At 39.8% G+C, this 21,184-nt stretch overlaps 2 protein-coding genes across 2 annotated transcripts; one reads left to right on the top strand and one right to left on the bottom strand.

Annotated features, from left to right (window-relative positions):
* On the bottom strand, positions 1-9,449 carry LOC574664 (60S ribosomal protein L15). The gene is made up of 5 exons (XM_003725482.3): positions 9,370-9,449; positions 6,592-6,788; positions 5,594-5,814; positions 4,785-4,893; positions 1-533 (listed from the first exon to the last, which is right to left on the bottom strand). The coding sequence occupies exons 2-5, from the start codon at positions 6,761-6,763 to the stop codon at positions 421-423; spliced, it is 615 nt and encodes a 204-aa protein (XP_003725530.1). The 5' UTR covers positions 6,764-6,788; positions 9,370-9,449; the 3' UTR covers positions 1-420.
* Positions 9,450-15,466: 6,017 nt separating this feature from the next.
* On the top strand, positions 15,467-20,702 carry LOC574704 (molybdate-anion transporter-like). Its single transcript, XM_011673932.2, has 2 exons — positions 15,467-15,599; positions 17,386-20,702. Exon 2 carries the CDS (start codon positions 17,465-17,467, stop codon positions 18,824-18,826), a length of 1,362 nt encoding a protein of 453 aa, XP_011672234.2. The 5' UTR covers positions 15,467-15,599; positions 17,386-17,464; the 3' UTR covers positions 18,827-20,702.
* Positions 20,703-21,184: the final 482 nt, after the last annotated feature.

Raw genomic sequence — 21,184 nt, 5'->3', positions numbered from 1 at the left:
TACTATATACGATGATTCCTGTATTTATTCAGGCTTTAATTTCAGAATAAACTTATCAAAACCAAGAGTTCCTCATGTTTTTTGTGACGACAATCGGCTTTGGTAAGTACTCCAGTACCATGGGTTCTGAGCGTATTGAGAGGTGTAACAAGACGAGTGTAGATGGTCCTGGTGAACTGTGCCGTCGCAACCAAGATCTCCAGAAGTACTGAAAGTGCGCAAGCGAGTCCAGATATAAGTGTTGCAGAAGCAGTAAGAACTGCACAAAGGACTTCGAAGCATTCGGTAAGAACTGCACAAAAGGCTTTGAAGCGTTCAGCGAGATTTCCAGTGACTTTGGTTTCTTGACACGGTATAGAATTGCTGTTGAGGGTGTGGGTGACTTGTGGACGAGTTTGAGAGTGAGTTTGAGAGTGAGTTCTAACGGTATCTTCGGAGACGAAGGAGGTTCCTGCGTTTCCAGGATGCCTTCCTGGAACCACCTGAAGTCTGCTTGTAAAGATGTCCCTTGCCAAGACCACGACTCTTCCTGCCTGTATGCAACAAGAAGAAAATAGAAATGATGCGTTAGGGAATAGTATAATCATGAGGAAATTCAGAGAAAAGGTTGAGAACACTGTTCTGGTGAGTGTTTCACAAAGATTAAGATCAATTTTAAGTTAGACTTAACTATGGCAGGCCGTCCATGTCACTGTTTGCTCTCACCATTTACTGGCAATGGTCTCTCAAAGGGCGTACAAATCATGGTCACAAATCAACAGAATGAATATTTTTTGATAATTCATTATTGAAGGAAAAAATATTATCTAACGATCATTATGGTGAAAGCAAACAGTGGAATGAGCAGCTTGCCATAGTTAAATCAAACTTAAAATCGATCTTAGTCTTTATGAAACACTCCCTTGCTTTACTGTTTTTTGTGTTCTTCTATTCTGTGCTATAACAACTTGACTACAAAATCAGGCATGACTCGATTGCTTGGTGTCTGGGTGCAAGAGTGCTTTATTCTCAACCGTACTCCTCATGATATACAGCATCTCAATCTTGGTTACATAACATCATAATATACAGGGTGGCACTGGTGGTATAGACACAGCTGGATGTAGCTGGTGTTTATGTACACATGGATTAATGGGGGTTAAGGCTCTAGACACTAAGCCGTGGGAAAGTGAACTTAGTAGCAAAATGAACAGGTCATCAATGTAGCAAACACAATATCCCTCTTTTTCTCAGATTTAAAAGTATACATCAAAATACATTATATTTAGGTTGCGAAACAATGTTGACAAAATTATTTCTTTTTGCAAAACGACATCTTATGAAGTAAAAACGAAACTTATAACGCAAGGTAATAAAATCAGTATGATAGCAAAAACAAAACTTATGATACAAGGTAACAAAATCAGTTTGGTAACATTTGAGCATAATATATGGTTATTACATGTGTGAAAGAAGTGGATAGCACAGAAAAAGAACATCAGAGTTTAGAGAGATAGGAATACAAAATGAATAGGCAATTTGTAAAGGTAGAGTTAAACAGAAACTCGATCCTTGAATTTAGTCTTCGGATTAAGACATAACATTATAGTAGTGGTCGGTCACCGCGATACGAGAATACATCTCTCTAAACTAAAGACTGCATTTATATGTTCATTACAAGTTATATGCATAATAATAGAGTTCACTATAAGTTCATTGTTTGAGTCCTCTGTTCTAATGTTCATGCGATCGGAATTGTCCTTACTTGTGACATGTATCGCGTTGTTGTTTGATTTCCTCTTGTGATCTTCACACTTCCCCCCTTCTTTCCAACTACGACCCATGGACTTGGGTCAAAGCGAGGGGAAAACCTATCTGACATTCTCTTAACTATGACACGATCACCACAATTAATGTCTCGTGATTGCCTTCGTTGCCTTCGTTTCTTTCCTTTCATTGCGTTGTAGTTGCGACTCGCTTCTTGATGAGCTTCGTTGGGCATGGGAGCGGAGCTGATATCATTCTCTCGATGAGCAGGGCGCTGAGTGTCCATGTGAACAGCACTAGTATCCTCAAGTTTAACTAGTTTAACTAGCCGGAGTAGTATCGCTGTCTTCTTCCCTAGAAGACATCCGCTGTTTCCTTCTGCAACAATGAATCGAGCAGTCGTCGAAGTCCCCGTCGAGCAGGAAATCCGAGCATGAAACTCTCCCCTCACGGGTAGTGGAGTCTTGACACCGTATGGGAAGAGTCTAGCATAACTGGGGGCCAACCGGATGTCATTCGAAGATGTCCGGCCTCTCATCCAGTTATATGTCGAAGAATCAATGATATTCACCGACGATCCCGTATCGACCAGCATGTCGACGCCGATATCTACGATGTCGACCCGTGTGGGCGTCTCAGTACCGCCAACTGTGAACACAGTTTCATCATCATCTCGCGGAACATTCATGGATCTCTCATCTGGAATTCCCGAGTGAAATGGCTGATCTACTGCAACGGTGTTTAGAGCAGAGCTGCGACAAACTCGAGAGAAATGTCCTATTATCTGACATTGCCTGCATTGTTGTCCTTGAGCAGGGCAGCTAGGATCGCGGGCACGATGTCCGTTGAGCCCACAGTTCGTGCAGCGTAGAGGTTGCTGAGAAGGGTTCTGGTTGTCGTAACCATGGTTACCTCCTTCCTCTCGTGGATTTCCTCGTCGTGGAGGTGGGAAGCTGCGCTGAGAATCGAAATGCTGACTTTCTCCAGCTGGTGGTGGGTGTGGATGTTGCCGTGCTCGAACATCGTTGACGGAGAACGAGGGAGAGTTAGACATCTCCATGGAAGAGGCCTGATTGTCTGCTGCTTCTGTGGCTCGGGCAATTAAGAGGAGATCTGAAAGTTTTAGGTCCTGTTCTCGCAGCAGACGTCGTCGAAGCGATTTGGAAGAGCACTGATCGAGAAATTGATCACGGATGTGATCGTCCGTCTGATTACCGTATTCACATGAAGCAACCAAAGTTCTAAGACGGAAATAGTAATCATCAGTGGACTCACCGCTGTGCTGGGAGCACTGTCGAAACAAATGTCTCTCAAAAACGACATTTCTCTGGGGCTCAAAATACTTAGTTAAGGACTGTAGCGTTGATGCATAAGTTGTTCCAGTCCCATCAAGCGTTGCAAAGAGTTGCTGCACACTAGGGCCTACACAGTGAAGGAGTATAGCCCTTTTGACTTTATCGTCCGAGACTTGCGAAGCCAGAAGATAATATTCAAATGCCGTTTTCCATGTCTGCCAAGCGTTTGAGGCTCTGGCAGAACTGGCATCGAAAGGTGCAGGTTGGGATAGGCCGTAGGTAGACATCCTCGTCGCCAATTTTGTGTTCTTCTATTCTGTGCTATAACAACTTGACTACAAAATCAGGCATGACTCGATTGCTTGGTGTCTGGGTGCAAGAGTGCTTTATTCTCAACCGTACTCCTCATGATATACAGCATCTCAATCTTGGTTACATAACATCATAATATACAGGGTGGCACTGGTGGTATAGACACAGCTGGATGTAGCTGGTGTTTATGTACACATGGATTAATGGGGGTTAAGGCTCTAGACACTAAGCCGTGGGAAAGTGAACTTAGTAGCAAAATGAACAGGTCATCAATGTAGCAAACACAATACTGTTCACCATGTGTAGTGTTGGTAAGGACACTTGGAATGTAGATAGAGTGCAGAGAAGAGAGATGTCTCTTTCTTGTTTTGACATTGGAAGGACTACTTTAAACTTGTTCGAGAGGGGGAACAAACTTCAACAATTGGTGAACCATAAAGTAAACTAATCGGAGCATCCCCACTGCGATCCAAACCCCTAACTTTTTAACCAGAATAGGGTTAATTGCATTTATATAGTTTCACGACCTGTTGAAGCATTTCTGGCTCTGAAAATTGACAATGTGGGGAGCAAACGTTAGTTTACCCTTCTCTCTCTTTAAAGTACAAGAGATACTGCCAACACCATTTTGAACATTCAGTGGCCGAACATTTTCAAAGAGGCAATAAAATCGTTGAGGGAAGCTCATCAAATATCTTGAGATCTGACCTATAAATATGATGAAAGACTTTGTATGCAAGAAGGGGAGTGATTTGTGAACAATTTATTAATATCAGTAAGGTCTCACTAGCCCTTTAATATTTTTGTTGCTCTCTTCGCCTCTCTGCACAGTCTCTTGTTCGCAATATGTGCAGTTTTGGACAAAACATTTGACACCATTGATGTACATGTTAGGATTGCTTTTTGCAACACAAACGAAGGCTTTGCAAAATTGCAAATTTCTAGTCTTTGTCTGCTCCAAGACAACCAAATAATCTTGAAGCCTTTGGTATTTCTATCCCCTGGTCAATATACTTTGGCATCGGGAGACGAGCTGTGTGGCATACAAAAGGCCTGTCCTCATCAGTTCGACATTGCCCAATATCCCGCTATTTTAACTATCCCGCTATTTTAACTATCCCATCAGCCTGAAGTTGCAATTAGCGGAATATTTGCCCCCAAAACCATCCCAAGATATCTTGGGCTAGTTTGCAAAATATTCCGCTATTTCTCCAGTGCGTATTCACCAGCCCGAAGACTCAAACTATGCACGAACGCTGAGCAAAATATCTCAAGCTCGAGTTTCAAGTTTTGAGGTCGAGTCTCGAGCTGAGACGCAATTTGTAAATTCGGGATTATTTCCCAAATCAGAAATAGCGGGCTATTTGGCAAATCTCGAGCTGATGACATATCTTATGAGTACTAAACAATTAGATGTAGAAGACGACTTACTGGCTGAGGTGAGTCCACGGCATTCGCGATGTTTGTGGACTGACTTTGTGATCCATTGAGTGTCTGGGTTTCGTCTGATGGCTTTGTGCATTGGATCAATAAGGATGATCTGTCATACACAGAGAGAGAAAAGAGCGTTAACAGGATACTAATAATATTCTAGATTTATATATAAATTGAATCGAGTTAATTTCAACGTCATGAAAAGGCACTAGATATCAACAAACATGGTTAACAACTCCAAATGACAAAATAATCCCAGCTATGAATTTTTTTAGAGTGATAGCCAAAAACTTGAAAATTTTTGGCATTTAAAATTTTTTTTTTTTTTTTTTGCCGCTACCGATCAAATGTGCGAGGGTGTCGCTCCGATCTTCCGATCCGATCAAAGCCCCAACTTACAGGGTTAGTTTTATGACCAACAGGCTTTATGAAATGCCTTGCATTCCCCCTGTGGTAAAACCCTTATATCTCACTTTTCGCCTACCCAAAGACTCTCTTAGAGACTAGGGGGTATTCACTTTTTAGAATCCCTTTATATATTGACATTAATTTGTTTGTAGTCTGTTATTCTGTATTTCTTAATAATTATTTCTGTAATTTCTTTGATGTAATTTCTCATATATATTTCATATCTTTACAATGTGTAACCGAAACAAATTTCAAAGTATTCTTGTGAATTTGGATGAATAAAAGAATTGAATTGAATTAAATGATTGCTTTGTATATCGTTTTCTAATTTCTTTTATGGAAATATGGAAGTAAATCAATTTAATCAATTTGATTCAATTCCATCAACCACTTCTCACCTCAAAGTATTTGTAGGTTGAGTCCTCACAGATCCAGTAGCTGTTCAGGACACGGAGGGCACCGCACCTGCGTCCGACACGCTCCTCAGCGGTGGACTGGAGAGACTTCTGGTACTTGAGCTGGTTGACTCCCTGGTTGGTGGGCTTGCCATAGGTGGCTCCCTTGGGCACGGGCCTCTTGCGACCTCCACGGCGAAGACGGATACGGTAGATAACGTATCCTAGAAGGCAAAGAAATGGACGCTTGATAGTCACTTTAACTTTTTAAAGTGATCCAGGGGAGTGTTCCACAAGGATTAAGATCGACTTTAAGTTGGACTTAACTACGGTTCATGCTACTGGTTGCTTTCACCATTAAAAATGTAAATTCTGTAGATTTGTGATGATGATGTGTACGTCCCTTGAGAAACCAATGCCAGGAATGGTTAGAAAAACTTGTGGCATGAAAGGCCTGCCATAAATAAGTCCAACTTAAAATCGATCTGAGTCTTTGGGAAACACCCCCCAGGTTATAGCAACTATCCAATATAACATTTTACAGATTCAACAGAATAAAAATTGGTTGCCTGTAATTTCTCTTTTTCCTTAACGGCAACAATTTTGCTGGCTTTGGTTTCTGTTGCATGTAGCAGATATTAAGTCAAATTTCTATGATCAAAGAGACAGTTATTTCGAAAATAGCCAAGCTTGCCTTTGGCATTTTTCCGGTGGAGGATTGGAAAAAAAAAAGAGGTCCTATTGGCAAATTCACAGAGGAGGTTCAATTTAGATTTAAACCATGATTTAAATCAGCATAAAAACGTAGACGTGTAAATAATTGCTCATGCAAGAACTGGATGCGAACACGCTCGATATCTAAGACTTGTGAGGGTTTAAACCATGTTTTAAATAAACGTTTATTTTTATTGCAAATTATGGCCAAATAAAAAAAAAAAAGGGGGGGGGGCGGGATGGGGCACTTTCTTGTTCGTTTGGATCCTGCATTGTACTTTACTCACCCTGCTTGGCCCTGTATCCCATGCTCCTTGCTTTGTCTGGACGCATGGGCCTGGTGGCTCGGTGGATGGCCGACAGCTGACGGAACTGCCAGGTCCTGACTCGGACGAGGAACCTCATCACATCGCTCTGCTTCTTACGCCATACCTCGGACATGTACTTGTAGGCCCCCATGGTATCGTTGGTTCAGTGAGTGGACCTGTATGGGAAAAAATTAAGAATTATAATTAGATTTTAACACTGCTTTCGAAATTTGAGGACATGTTTTTTCCATATGTGATCTTTAATTTTCGCGAGTGCACCTGCATTCAAATCAAACGTACATGTAAGACTAAGAGTAATTACACAAGCCTCCACCCCCAGTATTTTAGGTTCGGAGACAACAAAACAAAACATAGGTCTATATTATTCCCAGTTAACAGTAGGGGCGCTGGTCCGAGAATAAGGATCGTCCGCAAATTGCGTCCTTAAAATTAAGGATCATCCAAATTTTCGTGGACGGTCCTTATTAACGATCGGTGAGTTGGCTAGGCAAAAAATGAATTCCGCAATGATGCTCCATGATGCATTTCTCATTGACGCAGCACAGAGACTTTCACGTTATGAACGATAACTCCTCGTGAAGACGGCCAACCCGTAAAAGTAACGTAGACGGTGAACAGTTGGGGTGCTGATCCGAGAATGAGGATCGTCTGCTTAAACGAAGATATCCTTGTTGATGCGTACAAATCGCGTCCTGACAACTAAGGATCGTCTGCATTTTCGCAGACTTTTTTTTTCTTTGGCGCTCTACCATCTACTTTTACGGGTCGTCCGTCTTCCTGAGGATTTATCACTCATAACGTGAAAGTCTCTGTACAAAATCAACGTGAAAGTCTCTGTACAAAATCAATGTGAAATGTATGTAGGGTGTCTGATCGCGCACCCGATGTTGTGTGCTAAAATTCTTCCCATAGAGATTACACGCATCCCTATGCAGCCTACGTGCATTGCGCGACCATGCAAAAAAAGTCAATTTTTTTTTTCAAATCGAGATTCAAACCTTTATCAGTTGTGATCCTGAAGGTGATAATCAATGAATGAGGTGTCATATGAAAGAGCAGGTGAATTCCAATATTTCCAAAGGGGCGTAGCCCCCGAAATTCTAAAAATATCTTGGTCAAAACAGCAATTTAAACATTGTGTCCTGGCTAACTCTGAGGTTTGTCACTTTTGAGATATGACGCCCCGATCGATAAGTAGTCCCAGTCCTAAGGAACAATTCTATGTGATTATATTTTCGCTAGCCCCCAGGGATCACAACTGATAACAGTTTAAAAATACCCTTATCGCTATTTGGTGGATCAGCTAATTAGGGGGCGTGCGCTCCGCTCAGTCCAAACCATGGTTACATCGCGTAACATCTCCGCGCACGAACGAAACCCCAAATTCAATTACACATTATAGTGACTGAAATTATGGTTGGAAATTCCCTCGATAAACCCGGAAGTGAATACACGTTATAGTCAATGGCAATATCGCGGAGACAACGTGCGTTGTCTCCGCGATATTGCCATTGACTATAACGTGCATTCACTTCCGGGTTTATTGTGCGACGAACGCCAACCATACTAGTCAATCGCACATGTCGCGGAGACAGCGTAGCTCAAGCTGCAAGTCGCGGATTGGCTTAGCAGCATGCGTACGATATGCATACGCTTGCATATCGCGCGATACAGCTGTTTGGCTAAATTTAGCAAAACAACATCACTCTGCATGGACGTCTTTTTCGACGATTTTGACCAAAATGATATGAATATACCAGCGTGTTGGAGGGGCTGTAACTTTTGATAGAAACATCGGTGAGACTTGAAATTTGAAATGTATTATTCTGATAACATTTTTTATTCAAATAGATCTATCAAACAAAAATGGTGAAAAACGATCCCAAATTGAAATTTGAAAAATCGTTCAGACACCCTAAATGTATGGAGGAGGATCATCGCGGAATCCGATTTACACATCGCCAACATGCCGAACGGAAATAAGAATCGTCCACGATAATGCGGACAATCCTTATTTTAATATCCTTGTTTGTGCGAACAATCCACATCGTGCTCGGACCAGCGCTACTGCCAACCTGTGCCAAGTCTGTGAACATTTCAATTTAAAAAGGTAGATTCCCCCCAAAATAGACCTCAGTTAAGATAAAGTCAAACAAAAGCAAATTTGGAGAAGTGTAACCACAACATAGTCTAGACTAACTGTTAGGTGTTGCTCCACAATGTTCAATGCACACTCTCGCAGATCTAGGCTTTGCCGTCCATCGACTATTCTGCAGTGCACGACTTCTCAATCTCTCTTTCTCACTCACGCTCAATGACTCAGTTTGCCAGTGACCGTAGCTCGTTAAATCGTGTCTGTCACAACTGTACCGACTGTGAATATTAATTAGACACTTCAACCTAACAGGTTTTTATAAACTTTAGTCATCTGTTTTGTGAAACTTGAGAGATAATGTACGTTCTTTGTTACAATTTTCCGTGATGATCACGGAGACTGTGTTATTTGTGTAGCGCAGTCTCACTACATAACACGCATGATATCAAGTTTACGATGAAAGGTTTGACGGGGGTGGGTATAATTCATGAATTGATTTCGAGTGAAATATGTAATAATAAATAGCAATTACTTAAACTCAATCGTACAATAATATATTAATTCTACGATCATATCTACTTTTTTATTTTCAAGTAAAGGATTACGGAAATTTAGGCAGATTTCAACTGCCGTTTCCTCACCAGTTTTAGACCCCTCTACTGATATTTTGGAAAGAGGCCGATAGAGGGCGACTGTTGTCGTACTACTAGTCTTTATGAAAATCGTCTAACTTAATATGCCACAGACTGAGGCAGAGTAAGATAATAAGATAAGATTTTATTCGTCTTTCTTTCAAATGACATACAGAGCATAACATTGGATCATAACACATTTACAAAGCAAAATAACAAATTATGATAATGATAAAAAACATAGCTAACTAAAAGAAAGACGAGGAGACCCTGGTAAAAGCAGAGCTTGTAATTATTAGGGTCCCCTCTGAGCCGGATAAAACATGATGAATAGATATTTGTGACTACCTAAGAATACAATAGGGAAAAGGGGTATAACAAAACAAGAAGTGTACACACACACAACAACAACAACAAAAAGAGAGACTAGACTAGACAAGACGGGAGAAAAGAGAAAATATGAGAAATAATAGAAGAATACAGCACATCGACAATAGGCACAGCACACAACGGGCACAATACAACAGGGGGAGGGAATAAGAGGTTGACAATCTGAAAATATTCAGTTAGACACATATTAATATCAAGAAGAAAATTTACATTTATAGTAATACATAATATATCTTGGCACCATAATAACTACAAAAATGAACTACTCTATGAGTCACAGTATTTATCGAGAAGATAAACCTTAAGTTTACACTTAAATGAAGAGAGACTAACAGATTGCTTAACGCTAGAGCCTAGAGAGTTCCAAAATTTAGGTCCAGTAAAAACCAAAGTATTAAAAGTTAACTTTGTCCTTACTTGGGGTAAGTGAAACGCAGAGGCATTTCGTGTAGCATGGTCATGAACTTGACTATTTTTCTTAAAAATGCTGACAACACTGTAGTGGCTAGTGGAATTTACGACTTTACGACTTTACGACTTTTAATGGCTGGAGCTGGAGTCGGCAACCCCTCATAATAATCTGCTGTGCATCCGCAACTATGTGACACTTCTTCACTTATTTCTACCCCTAGGCTCTCGGACTGTCGCACCTGTGCTATTAGTTTTGTTTCTTTGATTCCCATTAAGTCCTCGATTCCTCGCCCTGTCAAAATGCCGCCAAAAAAATCAGAATCTTCAGCTGACATAGCTCGGCATGTTATTAGTCAGCTAGAGAACAGCGACGCTTTTAAGCTTATAGTTAAATCTGCCGTCAGGGAGGCGGTTGCTGGTTTGGCTGTCCGGCTTGAGGAGCAGGAAGCAAGGGTGCTCGAGCTAGAGGTGCAGGTGAAAGCTCAAGCATCTGAGATCGAGCAGCTTAAGAAGGCTAAGGAAAGCACCCATGATGCTGCTGGAATACTCGATTCCAAGCTTGACGCTTTGGATCAGTACTCGCGGCGGAATAATGTAAGGATCCACGGCATGGAGGAGACGGTTGGGGAGTCGACGGAGGAGGTGGTGTGCAAGGTTGCTCAACGAATGGGTCTTAAACTGACCCAATCCGACATCGACCTCACTCATCGCCTAGGACCGGGTACCAAGCCAGCTGGTGGTGACAAGCCAGATCGATCTATCATTGTAAAGTTTTCATCGTACCGTACCAGAGCCCTTTTCATTGGAGCGAGGATGAAGCTCAAGGGCTCTGGTATATATGTCAACGAGGACTTGACAGCCAGGAAGCAGAAGCTCTTCCATGCCGTCAGGCACTGCAAGAAAGCTGTCAAGGCCTGGAGTATTGACGGCAGAATATTCGCCGGTCTCGCCAATACCAGTGACAATGGTCGCCTAACCAAAAAGCTGATTACGTGCGAGGAAGATCTTGCGAACTTATGACTGAACTTCGCAGATTATATAGTAACTCCTTACTTGCAACTAAGCCTATTCATGGCAAATATGTTTTATATAAAGACTGTTTTCTTCTTGCCTTTGTTCATTATATATCTCCCCCACTTTTCTACTTTATTTCTCCTTCATTCTCTGCTATTTAATTTCAACATGAATTTTATTTCTCAAGCTGTCTCCTTTCCCTTGGAATCTAAGCACATTGGTGCTTTATATAATATAATGTGTATTTCCTATCCTCTCTATCTCATGTCAGTTTGCTACCCGAATTACGAACCGCAGTTACACAGTACAATATCTTTTTTCTTACTCTCTCAATATGATCCAAACTGATGATGATATTACATGCAATTTTTTTGAATCCAATGCAAGTACCTTGCAACAGTATGATGAAAATGATGATCAAATTACAATAAATTGTAATTATTGTACCGAAAAGCAATTCTTTGATATGGTCTGTGGTTCAGAGAGTAATGAACTTGCTTTAATTCACTTGAATATACGTAGTATGTGTAAGAATTTTGAAAATTTCAGTGTTTTCACCAAGCGTATATCAGGATTCACAGCAATAGGTGTTTCTGAGACCTGGTTTCCTTCTGAATTCGATACTAGCTTATATTTAATTCCTGGTTATAATTTGGTTTCTAATAATAGACGAGATAAAAGAGGTGGAGGGGTGGCTTTATACATTCCATCTGTAATGGATTACCAAATATGTCATGAGCTTACCATTATGAATGATGTGTTAGAAACTATATTTGTTGATGTTTTCATACCAGGAAAACGTAATGTTGTTTTAGGTGTCGTTTATAGGCCGCCACAAAGTAATCTAAATCTCTTTATAGATGAGGTACACAATATTCTGTCAAATCCATTACTTAATAACAAGACAATTTTTCTCATGGGTGATTATAATCTGAACCTGCTCACTTGCGATGGAAATAGCTGTATTGATGACTTTTTGAACCTGTTGGTGTCCTTTTCCTTGATGCCTTTGATCACTAAACCTACAAGAGTGTCTGAAAATTCCTCTACTCTCATTGACAATATCTTCACTAATTTGCAACCCTTTCCAGATGCTGGCATCATAATTTCTGACCTATCGGACCATTTTCCTATTTAGAGCCTGTGGAAGGACACCAGAATCGAAGTTGTACATTAAAGAACCCAGTTGAAGGTGATAAATATCTTGCACCTTTAAAATTCTATGCGTATAAAAAAGCGGATTAGTGTGCGTACGAAAGCTAACGTTACAAATAATTCTTAAGACCCTCTTTTGAATCAAATATAACTTTTCAAGGTTAGTTTTAAGAGAGTTACCCCAAGCAAGAACACCATAATTAAGATAGGGGAGGATTAATGTTGAGTACATTAATAAAAGGATGCCTTTAGGTAAAATTGATTTCAATTTATGAATTACGCCACTGTTTCTTGACAATGTCTTATAGAGATGATTTACATGAATTTTCCAACTCATTTGCTCATCAATGTGCAAACCAAGGAATTTTGTTGATGATACCCTATCTATCAATACATTATTAAATGATACATCTCCTGGAAGCACTTTGATTGTATTACTAAAAAACATATAATTTGTCTTTTGCAGATTTAAAGACAATTTATTTGCTTGAATCCACAAAGTAACTTTACTTAGTTCGAAATTAACCGTTTCTAACAGAGTTTGTGAATTTTTGTGTGAATAGTACAAGCTGGAATCATCAGCAAATAAAATGAATGACAAAATATCAGATGAGAAATGAAAGTCATTAATATATACAATAAACAAGAGCGGACCAAGGAGAGATCCCTGAGGAACGCCGCATGTGACATTCTGTAACCCTGAATCAAAACCGTTTAAAGAAACAAATTGTTTCCTGTCAGCTAAGTAGCTCTTAAACCAGTCCAGAGCTGTGCCCCTGACACCATAATGCGATAATTTCCCTAGCAAAATTTCATGATCTAAATGCCTTGGAATAATCAAGGAATATACCGATTGTGTGCATCTTTTTGTCTATTGCTTGTGAAATCTTATCTATAAAGTGCAGCAAGGCATGAGAGGTAGTATGTTTCTCTCGGAACCCAAACTGAAAATTTGAGAATATTTTACTTTTGTTGAAAAATTCTAAAGTTCTAACATAAATCACTTTCTCAAGGATCTTTGAGAAGGAGGTTAGAAGTGAAATAGGACGGTAATTTGAAAAAGATTGAGGATCACCCTTTTTAAAAACGGGTACGACTTTTGCAATTTTCATGTTTTCGGGGACTATTCCATTTAACATTGATGAATTAAAAACATGAATAAGGGGTTGAATAATCGCTAAGATAACCTGTTTAATTATGTCATTATTGACACCATCGTAACCAGGACTTTTCCCAGCCTTAAGCGAATTCACAATAGTAAGCAACTCTTCCCTAACTAATGGGAAAAGGAATAAGCTTTTCTTGTTAGATTCTTTCAGGAAATCGTTAAAAGATTTTTGACAGGAAGGGACCGCCCGTGACAGATTAGGACCAATACTGCAAAAATAATCATTGAATTTTTCCACAATAATATTCTTATCTTCCACTAAACGACCATCAATTTCAATATTCTTTACATCAGAATTGTTTTTCTTTGACTTGAACACATTTCTTATCACTTTCCAAGTTCCTTTGATATCGTTTGAAGTTGCTTGAAACTGAGCAAAATAATATGTTTTCTTTGCTGCACGCAAGACTGAAGTAAGGGTGTTTTTATAATCAACATATCGTTTACGTGATGATTCTCTTCCACTAACTTTATAAGAATAATACAACTTATTCTTCTTATTGATAGACTTCAACAAGGAAGCACTGACCCATGGCATATGCGTGGAATTTTCTTACGATTTCTAGTATTACATTTGGAAATCGGAACAATTTTATCATAGAGCCTAGCAAAAACTTATTAAAGAAATTGTTGAATGAAATATTAACATCCTTTTCAAGTAAAACTGCACTCCAGTCAGTTGCCGTTAGTGCTTCTCGAAACTTCTCAATGTTAGTAGGATTGTTTTTACGAATATATTTACATTCATGATTATGAGCAGTATTACGAAAATTCACTCTAGTGAAGATAGGGAAATGATCTGAAAGATCTGATATTATAATACCTGAAGGTGGAAAAGGTTGCAAATTACAAAATATGTTATCAATAAGGGTAGATGAACTATCAGTTACCCTTGTGGGTTTTGTAATTAATGGCATTAAAGAAAATGACAACATCATATTCAAAAAAGCATTATAATGGTCATTTTCATCACATTGAAGAAGGTTTATATTATAATCTCCCATTAAGAATATTGACTTATTGACAAATAGTGGGTTCAACAATATACTCTGCAATTCATTCACAGTAAGATCTATATTACTCTGGGGAGGTCTGTATATAACTCCAAAGATAACATTCTTTTTGCCTGGAATAAAACACTCTACAAAAATAGACTCCAACTGATCAGTCATCACATTTAAGTCATGCCTTACTTGGAAATCCATACCAACTGGAATGTATAAGGCAACACCACCGCCTCTTTTATCACGTCTGTGATTAGACACCAAACTATATCCAGAAATAGAATATAAATTAACATCACTCTCACTCGAAAACCAAGTCTCCGAGACCCCAATTATTGTAGAGCTATCATTGAGGTTTCTGATAAGAGTATTAAAAGCATCAATTTTTTTTATGCATACTTCTAACATTTAAATGTAGGACAGTAACATCATTTTCACATTTATTACGAAACCCATCCATAAATTGATTTTCTGAACAGTAATGACAAATAATTGGAGAGGCATGATCAAAATTATCATTAACATTGGGCTCTAGCGTGCTTGCATTATTTTCTAAAATATTACAAGCAACTTCTTCTATATTAACCATCTTGGATTGGAATCACAAAATAAAATATGAAGTCTAAGTGTTGGGAATACAAGTCAAGAAGATTGTCAGAAAACATATTAACACATATATGGGAGATTAATATACTACAAAGATTAAAAGGTAACAAAAACACATTTAAAGCAACAAAATAGGAAGCATCCATAATAATTGCAAGAGAGTGAGAAGAAAAAAAAAGATGTTGGAATGTTAAAATTAAACATTAAACAGTTCATTACACTACTAATGAACTGGAACAATTAGAATTTTTCTAAAATCTTAAAAACATAAAGCACAAATGTCGAGTACTTTACTCGCAATCTCACATTTTGCAGGCAGTATGTCTGCACTTTTTCTTAATTTTGCAACGTCTTGAACCTAATCTAGTTAATAATGTTGTATACAAAAATTACGTGGCAAGTCCCTCAATTCTTTAGCCAATTTATTTTATTTCTTCGGCAAGGCCTGAAAGAAATTCATCTATGTATTTCATTCTAGGAAGATTATATAGGTATGTAGATTATGAAAAATGTTACGAGTTTCTCTTTCTCTCCCATTTTATTGTAAAATGAAGTCGAAACTAAGAAGAAGGGGAAGTGTCTTTTGACCAGACTGGCGACTCGCGGCAGGCCAACGGAATTCGGAGAGAGCTCCCCCGATGGAGCTTGTTGGGGAGCTCGCTCGGAGTCCGATGGCTGAGCTGCGTGATGTATTCGCTGCCAGTGCAGTGTCATGGCCATGCATGGATAAGGATAGGACTACGGCCGGGCGCAGGCATGCAGCTCCACCCGCAGACGTCGTCTTGGCTCTTTCTGTATAATCATGACATTTAAAATATGTGGTTATCTTAATTCTTATGTGAATGTTATGAACTTATGGTTAACTTTTATCATGTTGTGATCTTGAGCAGCTAGCTCAGACTCGGTACTAACTTTAGATCTAGAGATCTAGTCTACTAGAAAGTATTATTAGGTCTACTCTAGACCGAATTTTCTGTCTCTTTCGTTCGTTAGCCTCTTATTGGGGTAGGTCGGCTCTCTCTTTAGAGACGGAAACCGTTTATACGCATCCCCTTGCTAACGTCATGGCCATTTATGGCCATATTTTTATGCCCATATTTTTATGCCCCGAAAATCCCCCCAAATGTCATTTTACCTTGTGCATGTTATAGATCTAGACCCTATGTAAAATAGGCCTAGGCTATAATAAATCGGTTCCACTTACCAACTTGACTGAAATAATCCGTTTAATGGTCCCTTTTTTAGGAAATTATGGGTCAAAATCGAAATCCATGTTGAAAATCTTGCAAGACGTATTTTAACTCTCGCTGCGCATGAAGCATCTAAATCTCGTCCCTTCTAGTCTACGCCGAAGGCAAAATGATTATGAAGGAAAAACTGTGTGCGAGCTCATGTTCGTAATAGCGCTATCACAGTTTTTTTTCATCGGCGCTCAGCTCTGCGGGTTTCGGGTTACCGAACTGCCCGCTGGCAATGCCAAATTTGGATTTCCCATGCAGGCCAGGGGAAAATAACCCTAGTTGACCGTCTACTTTTATGGGTTGTCCGTCTTCCCAAGGATTTATTGCTCATAATGTGAAGGTCTCTGTACAAAGTCAATGTAAAATGCATCAAGAAAATCATCCCGGAATCCGTTTTTTGCATCGCCAATGTGCCGATCTAAAATATGGAACATCTGCTTTTTTGCAGACGATCCTTATTCTCGAACCAGCGCCCCTACTGATTGTGTCCATTGTATTGCATGTGGGCCGTGGACCGTGGCTACGCACCGTGTCCAGAAAAAGTGTCTTTTTCAGTTATATATACGATACGGCGTCGTTGACGTTTTACTTACGATCGCACACAATAAACCAAAAGGGCTAGCCTACCTTTAACCTTTTCAGGTTCAAAGATTTTACTTTAAAAAGGGTACCCTTTTCAGTCGGGTTCACGATACGCCATTTAGGATCTATTTCAGAAAAGGTGCAATACACCATTAGAATTAGGGTCCATATCAGAGGTTGAAGGACACTGGTGGGTAGCACTTGTGTACAGGTGTATGAGAGTATCTTACAGGTGTATTTCAGAAATATTTGATCATCTTCTTTTAGGAAAGTAAGATCACTGTCATCTCATTGGGAAACCCAAAGTTTTCTTTGAATTTAAATTTAAATGGTAAGGTGAGTGTAGATAGTCTCCCTGTTAGTAAATTGTAAATGAATATAGATCTAGATTCTATTCAGACTTTGAATTTTCACCCTCACACATTTTGTCTAAAATTCTTTTTCATCGCTACAGATCTACAGGAATATTGACACAGGAGGGAGAGACTGTAGAGAATTCTGATCTCAGTTGTGGGAGCATTTGAAAACTGACCATGCCTGTAATTTCAGGCTTGATCTACATCGTGTATGGGACCTTTGCTGGTCTTCTGACCGCATGCGTACTGCTGACACTAATTTCCAGGAGGCTGAGCGATCACCAGCTCAGCCTGGGTAACAACCCAACATTTGTGAAATTCCAGAGGAAGTATTTCTTAGCGTACTTCTTAGCGCTAGCAGCAGACTGGCTGCAGGGGCCATACCTCTATAAACTCTACAGCTACTATGGCTTCCTGGAGTCGCAGATCACGGTGCTATACGTCTGTGGATTCGCAGCGAGCGTCGTGTTCGGGAGTCTGACCAGCAGCCTGGCTGATCGCTTCGGCCGTAAGAAGCTTTGTATCACCTTCTGTATAGTGTACTCGGTGTCATGTTTCATGAAGCTGTCTCGCAGCTATGGACTCCTCATCATAGGCAGGATACTGGGAGGGGTGTCCACGTCGCTTCTCTTCACAGCCTTTGAGGCATGGTACGCGCACGAACACCTGGAGACGCATGACTTCCCCAAGGAGTGGCTCTCAGTGACCTTCTCAAAGGCAACGGTCTGGAATGGAGCTCTCGCCGTCGGTGCAGGAATCGTTGCGAACATCATCGCCGGACCCTTCGGCTTGGGTCCCGTTTCCCCTTTCCTTCTATCAATCCCGCTGCTCGTCGCTTCGGGAGTGATCGTCGCTACATCCTGGAAGGAGAACTACAGCCAGCAACGCGTCAGCTGCTCAAAGACTTGCGGCGAAGGGATGCGACACATCGTCAGTAGCCGTAGGATGATGCTCATTGGTGCAATGCAGTCGCTCTACGAGAGCGTCATGTACATCTTCATCTTCATCTGGACACCGGTCCTTGACCCCTACGAGCTTCCACTCGGCCTCATCTTCTCAAACTTCATGTTGTGCATCATGATCGGATCCGCCGTTTATCAAATCCTCACCACGATCAGACATTCGCCCGTTGTCCTAGTCAACGCGGCCATCATCGTGGCGCTTGTTTCAACTCTTATTTGCGTGGGTTCCACGAAGCCTCTCCAGGAGCACCCCACTGTCTCGTACTTTGCGTTCCTCCTCCTGGAGCTCGCTTGTGGGATCTACTTCCCGGCCATGGGTTTCCTGCGCAGCAAAATCCTTCCAGAGTCACACCGCACGGGGACCATGAACTGGTTTCGCGTGCCGTTGAACTTGATTGCTTGCATCATGCTCATGGTGCTGCATGACGAGCCAACCAAAGCTGGCACGAGACATATCTTCATTATCTGTTCAGCATTGCTAGTCTTGGCTCTCTGTTGCGGAGTGCAGTTCAGTTCAATAACAAAGAATGACTCTGCTCTCAAGGATGATGGGGGTGATAATGGCGAGATTGCGTAACCATAGTAACCACAGGTTTAAACTAGCATGTGCAATACTGCCAACTTCAGATGGTGATTTGTGCTCACATGAGTGACATTCCTGCTCTTCCACTGAAGAACACATGACAAGAAGAAATCGTGCGAAGAGATTATAAAAATAATGTCTTCTTAATTATACTGTTTAATTAATTAATTATACTCTTATACAAGAAGTGAAAGAATATTACACCTACATGTACGTTGAATCACCTTGGCCACATTCATAAAGTTGAGCTATATATTTTGTTTGTTTTTATTGGTTCTGAAATGGGTCAGTGATGGCAAAAGGTAAATGTAGATTACCTGAGAATTACTACATTTATTTCAAACTAATATTGCAGTTACAAATACAATGGACCAATGCCGTACAGATATGACATCGGTAAAATTTACCAGGTACATAATTATTGTATTGTAAATGTAATGGATTGTAGGATTACTAAATGTCAGCCATTTTGTGGTATACTAGTTATATAACTTGACTCGTTCACTGTTACCAAATGCAGTTATGAAGCATCTCGGCTCTGTTTCATGAAACTTGTTATCAATAACAAGATACAATAATTGTTATAGGCTACTGAAATAGTTGGAGTTGATCGGCTGTGAGAAGATTTGTCAATTTTATGAAACTGGGCTGGGATTCAATTCCATAGTTTGTTTCAGTTAAACTTTAACTTAGTTTTTTGCTAAGCTAGGTAAAACGTCTTAAGCCGTATCCAGATCGCATAAGCTGACTTTACAGCAAAATACTTGCTGACAAGCATTGTGACATCACATGGTGAATCAAAAGTAATGCGCAATTAACGCGCTGCAATAAATGCACGCTAATATGATTGTGCAGGTTATCATACTGCGTTAAAAGACCATATACCTACCAATCAAGGCCTCCAAATAATTGGCTTAAGTCTGGTAGGGAGCTATCTTTAATATAGGGTAAAATACTTAGCCAAACGTTTGAACAGAATACCAAAATTGACTTTTTGTTTTTGTTTCATCTAAGCTGTAAACTAAATACTGATATTTAAATCTTTAGTATTGGATTGAAAACCGGCCCTGTATCTTCATGTTTATCAACTGCATATAGACCTGGCGCACTATGACAATGAATACCAATGATTTGTGCTATTAAGTAAGAAGGACCTACAGTTTGCTGTAGGGTCATTCAGTATAAGAAGAAAGAAAAGGGAGTTTACTAATCAATCACAAAATATTGAACTTTATAAAAAAAAAAGTCCGAGTTGTAAAGCATTAGTAGTATTAGAAGTACAGTCAAACCTGTCTACAGCAACCGCCCAAGGGAAACACAACAAGTGGTCTTTGTAGACAGGTTCCTTTAGTACCGTACATGTTTCATTGAGAAACCATTTTCAAGGGAAGCTTCAAGCAACAAATGTGCTTGTTTCTGACAGGTGGTCACTAAAGCAGGTTTGACTGTAGTAGACTTTATTGGATAACTTGTTAGCACAAGGCTAACCTGCCACAAGGTCCAGTATAGAGTGCCTACGGTTTAGCTTCAAATAAACATTGGTAAGGGTTTGAATAACATAGTTCTTGACTGTATGAAACTGCTGCATATTATAAAATCAAATGTATTTTTGTTAGAAGGTAATCCAAGTTGCTGGTGTACATTTTCTTATACTTATAGTCTGCACTTGGAATATTAAGTATGACATACATCTACATGTGTAATATGTTGCATAACTTTAGCTTTTTTTGGTTTCATCAGTTCATGTAAAGGTTAGAGTTGCAATTGGGTCTTGGGTTATGTTGAGCGTTAGATTATTAGGTATACAGTAGTGCCGAGTCCAGAGTTTGTCTTCTAACATTCATGACGTTTGTCATGCACGTGGGTTTGAGTCCCGCGCTGAACAGACAAAAATTCTAAAATAACTGTGGCCAGGTTAATAATAATAAATAATAATATCAATTTGTTAAGCGCAATAACTATGTGGATATATTCTATTGCGCTGCAAGAGCTCGTAAATGCTGTGCTATACATACTATATGAACAAGTGAGTTTTCAGTTTTGATTTAAAATTATCTAGTGATGGGGCTTTTCTTATTTCTAGTGGTAATTTATTCCATAATCTAGGGGCAACACAAAGAAATGACCGGTCCCCGAGGGTTACTTTGGTTTTATATGGGGGTATTTGCAACATAAATGTGTCTTGTGTACTACGAAGGTTACGACCATGAGTTTGAGACTTGATATGCAACAATTCAGTAACGTAACTAGGAGTTTGACCATTTAGAGCTTTGTAGACTATCATTAATATTTTAAATGTAATTCTCTGGCAAATTGGCAACCAGTGTAGTTCCTTTAGAAGTGGGGTTATTC

Source organism: Strongylocentrotus purpuratus, unplaced genomic scaffold, assembly GCF_000002235.5.
Source record: "Strongylocentrotus purpuratus isolate Spur 01 unplaced genomic scaffold, Spur_5.0 spur5_scaffold_20, whole genome shotgun sequence".
Classification (NCBI taxonomy): Eukaryota; Metazoa; Echinodermata; class Echinoidea; order Camarodonta; family Strongylocentrotidae; genus Strongylocentrotus; species Strongylocentrotus purpuratus.
Note: the sequence above shows the minus strand (reverse complement) of the source record. Positions and strands in the feature narration are given on the sequence as shown.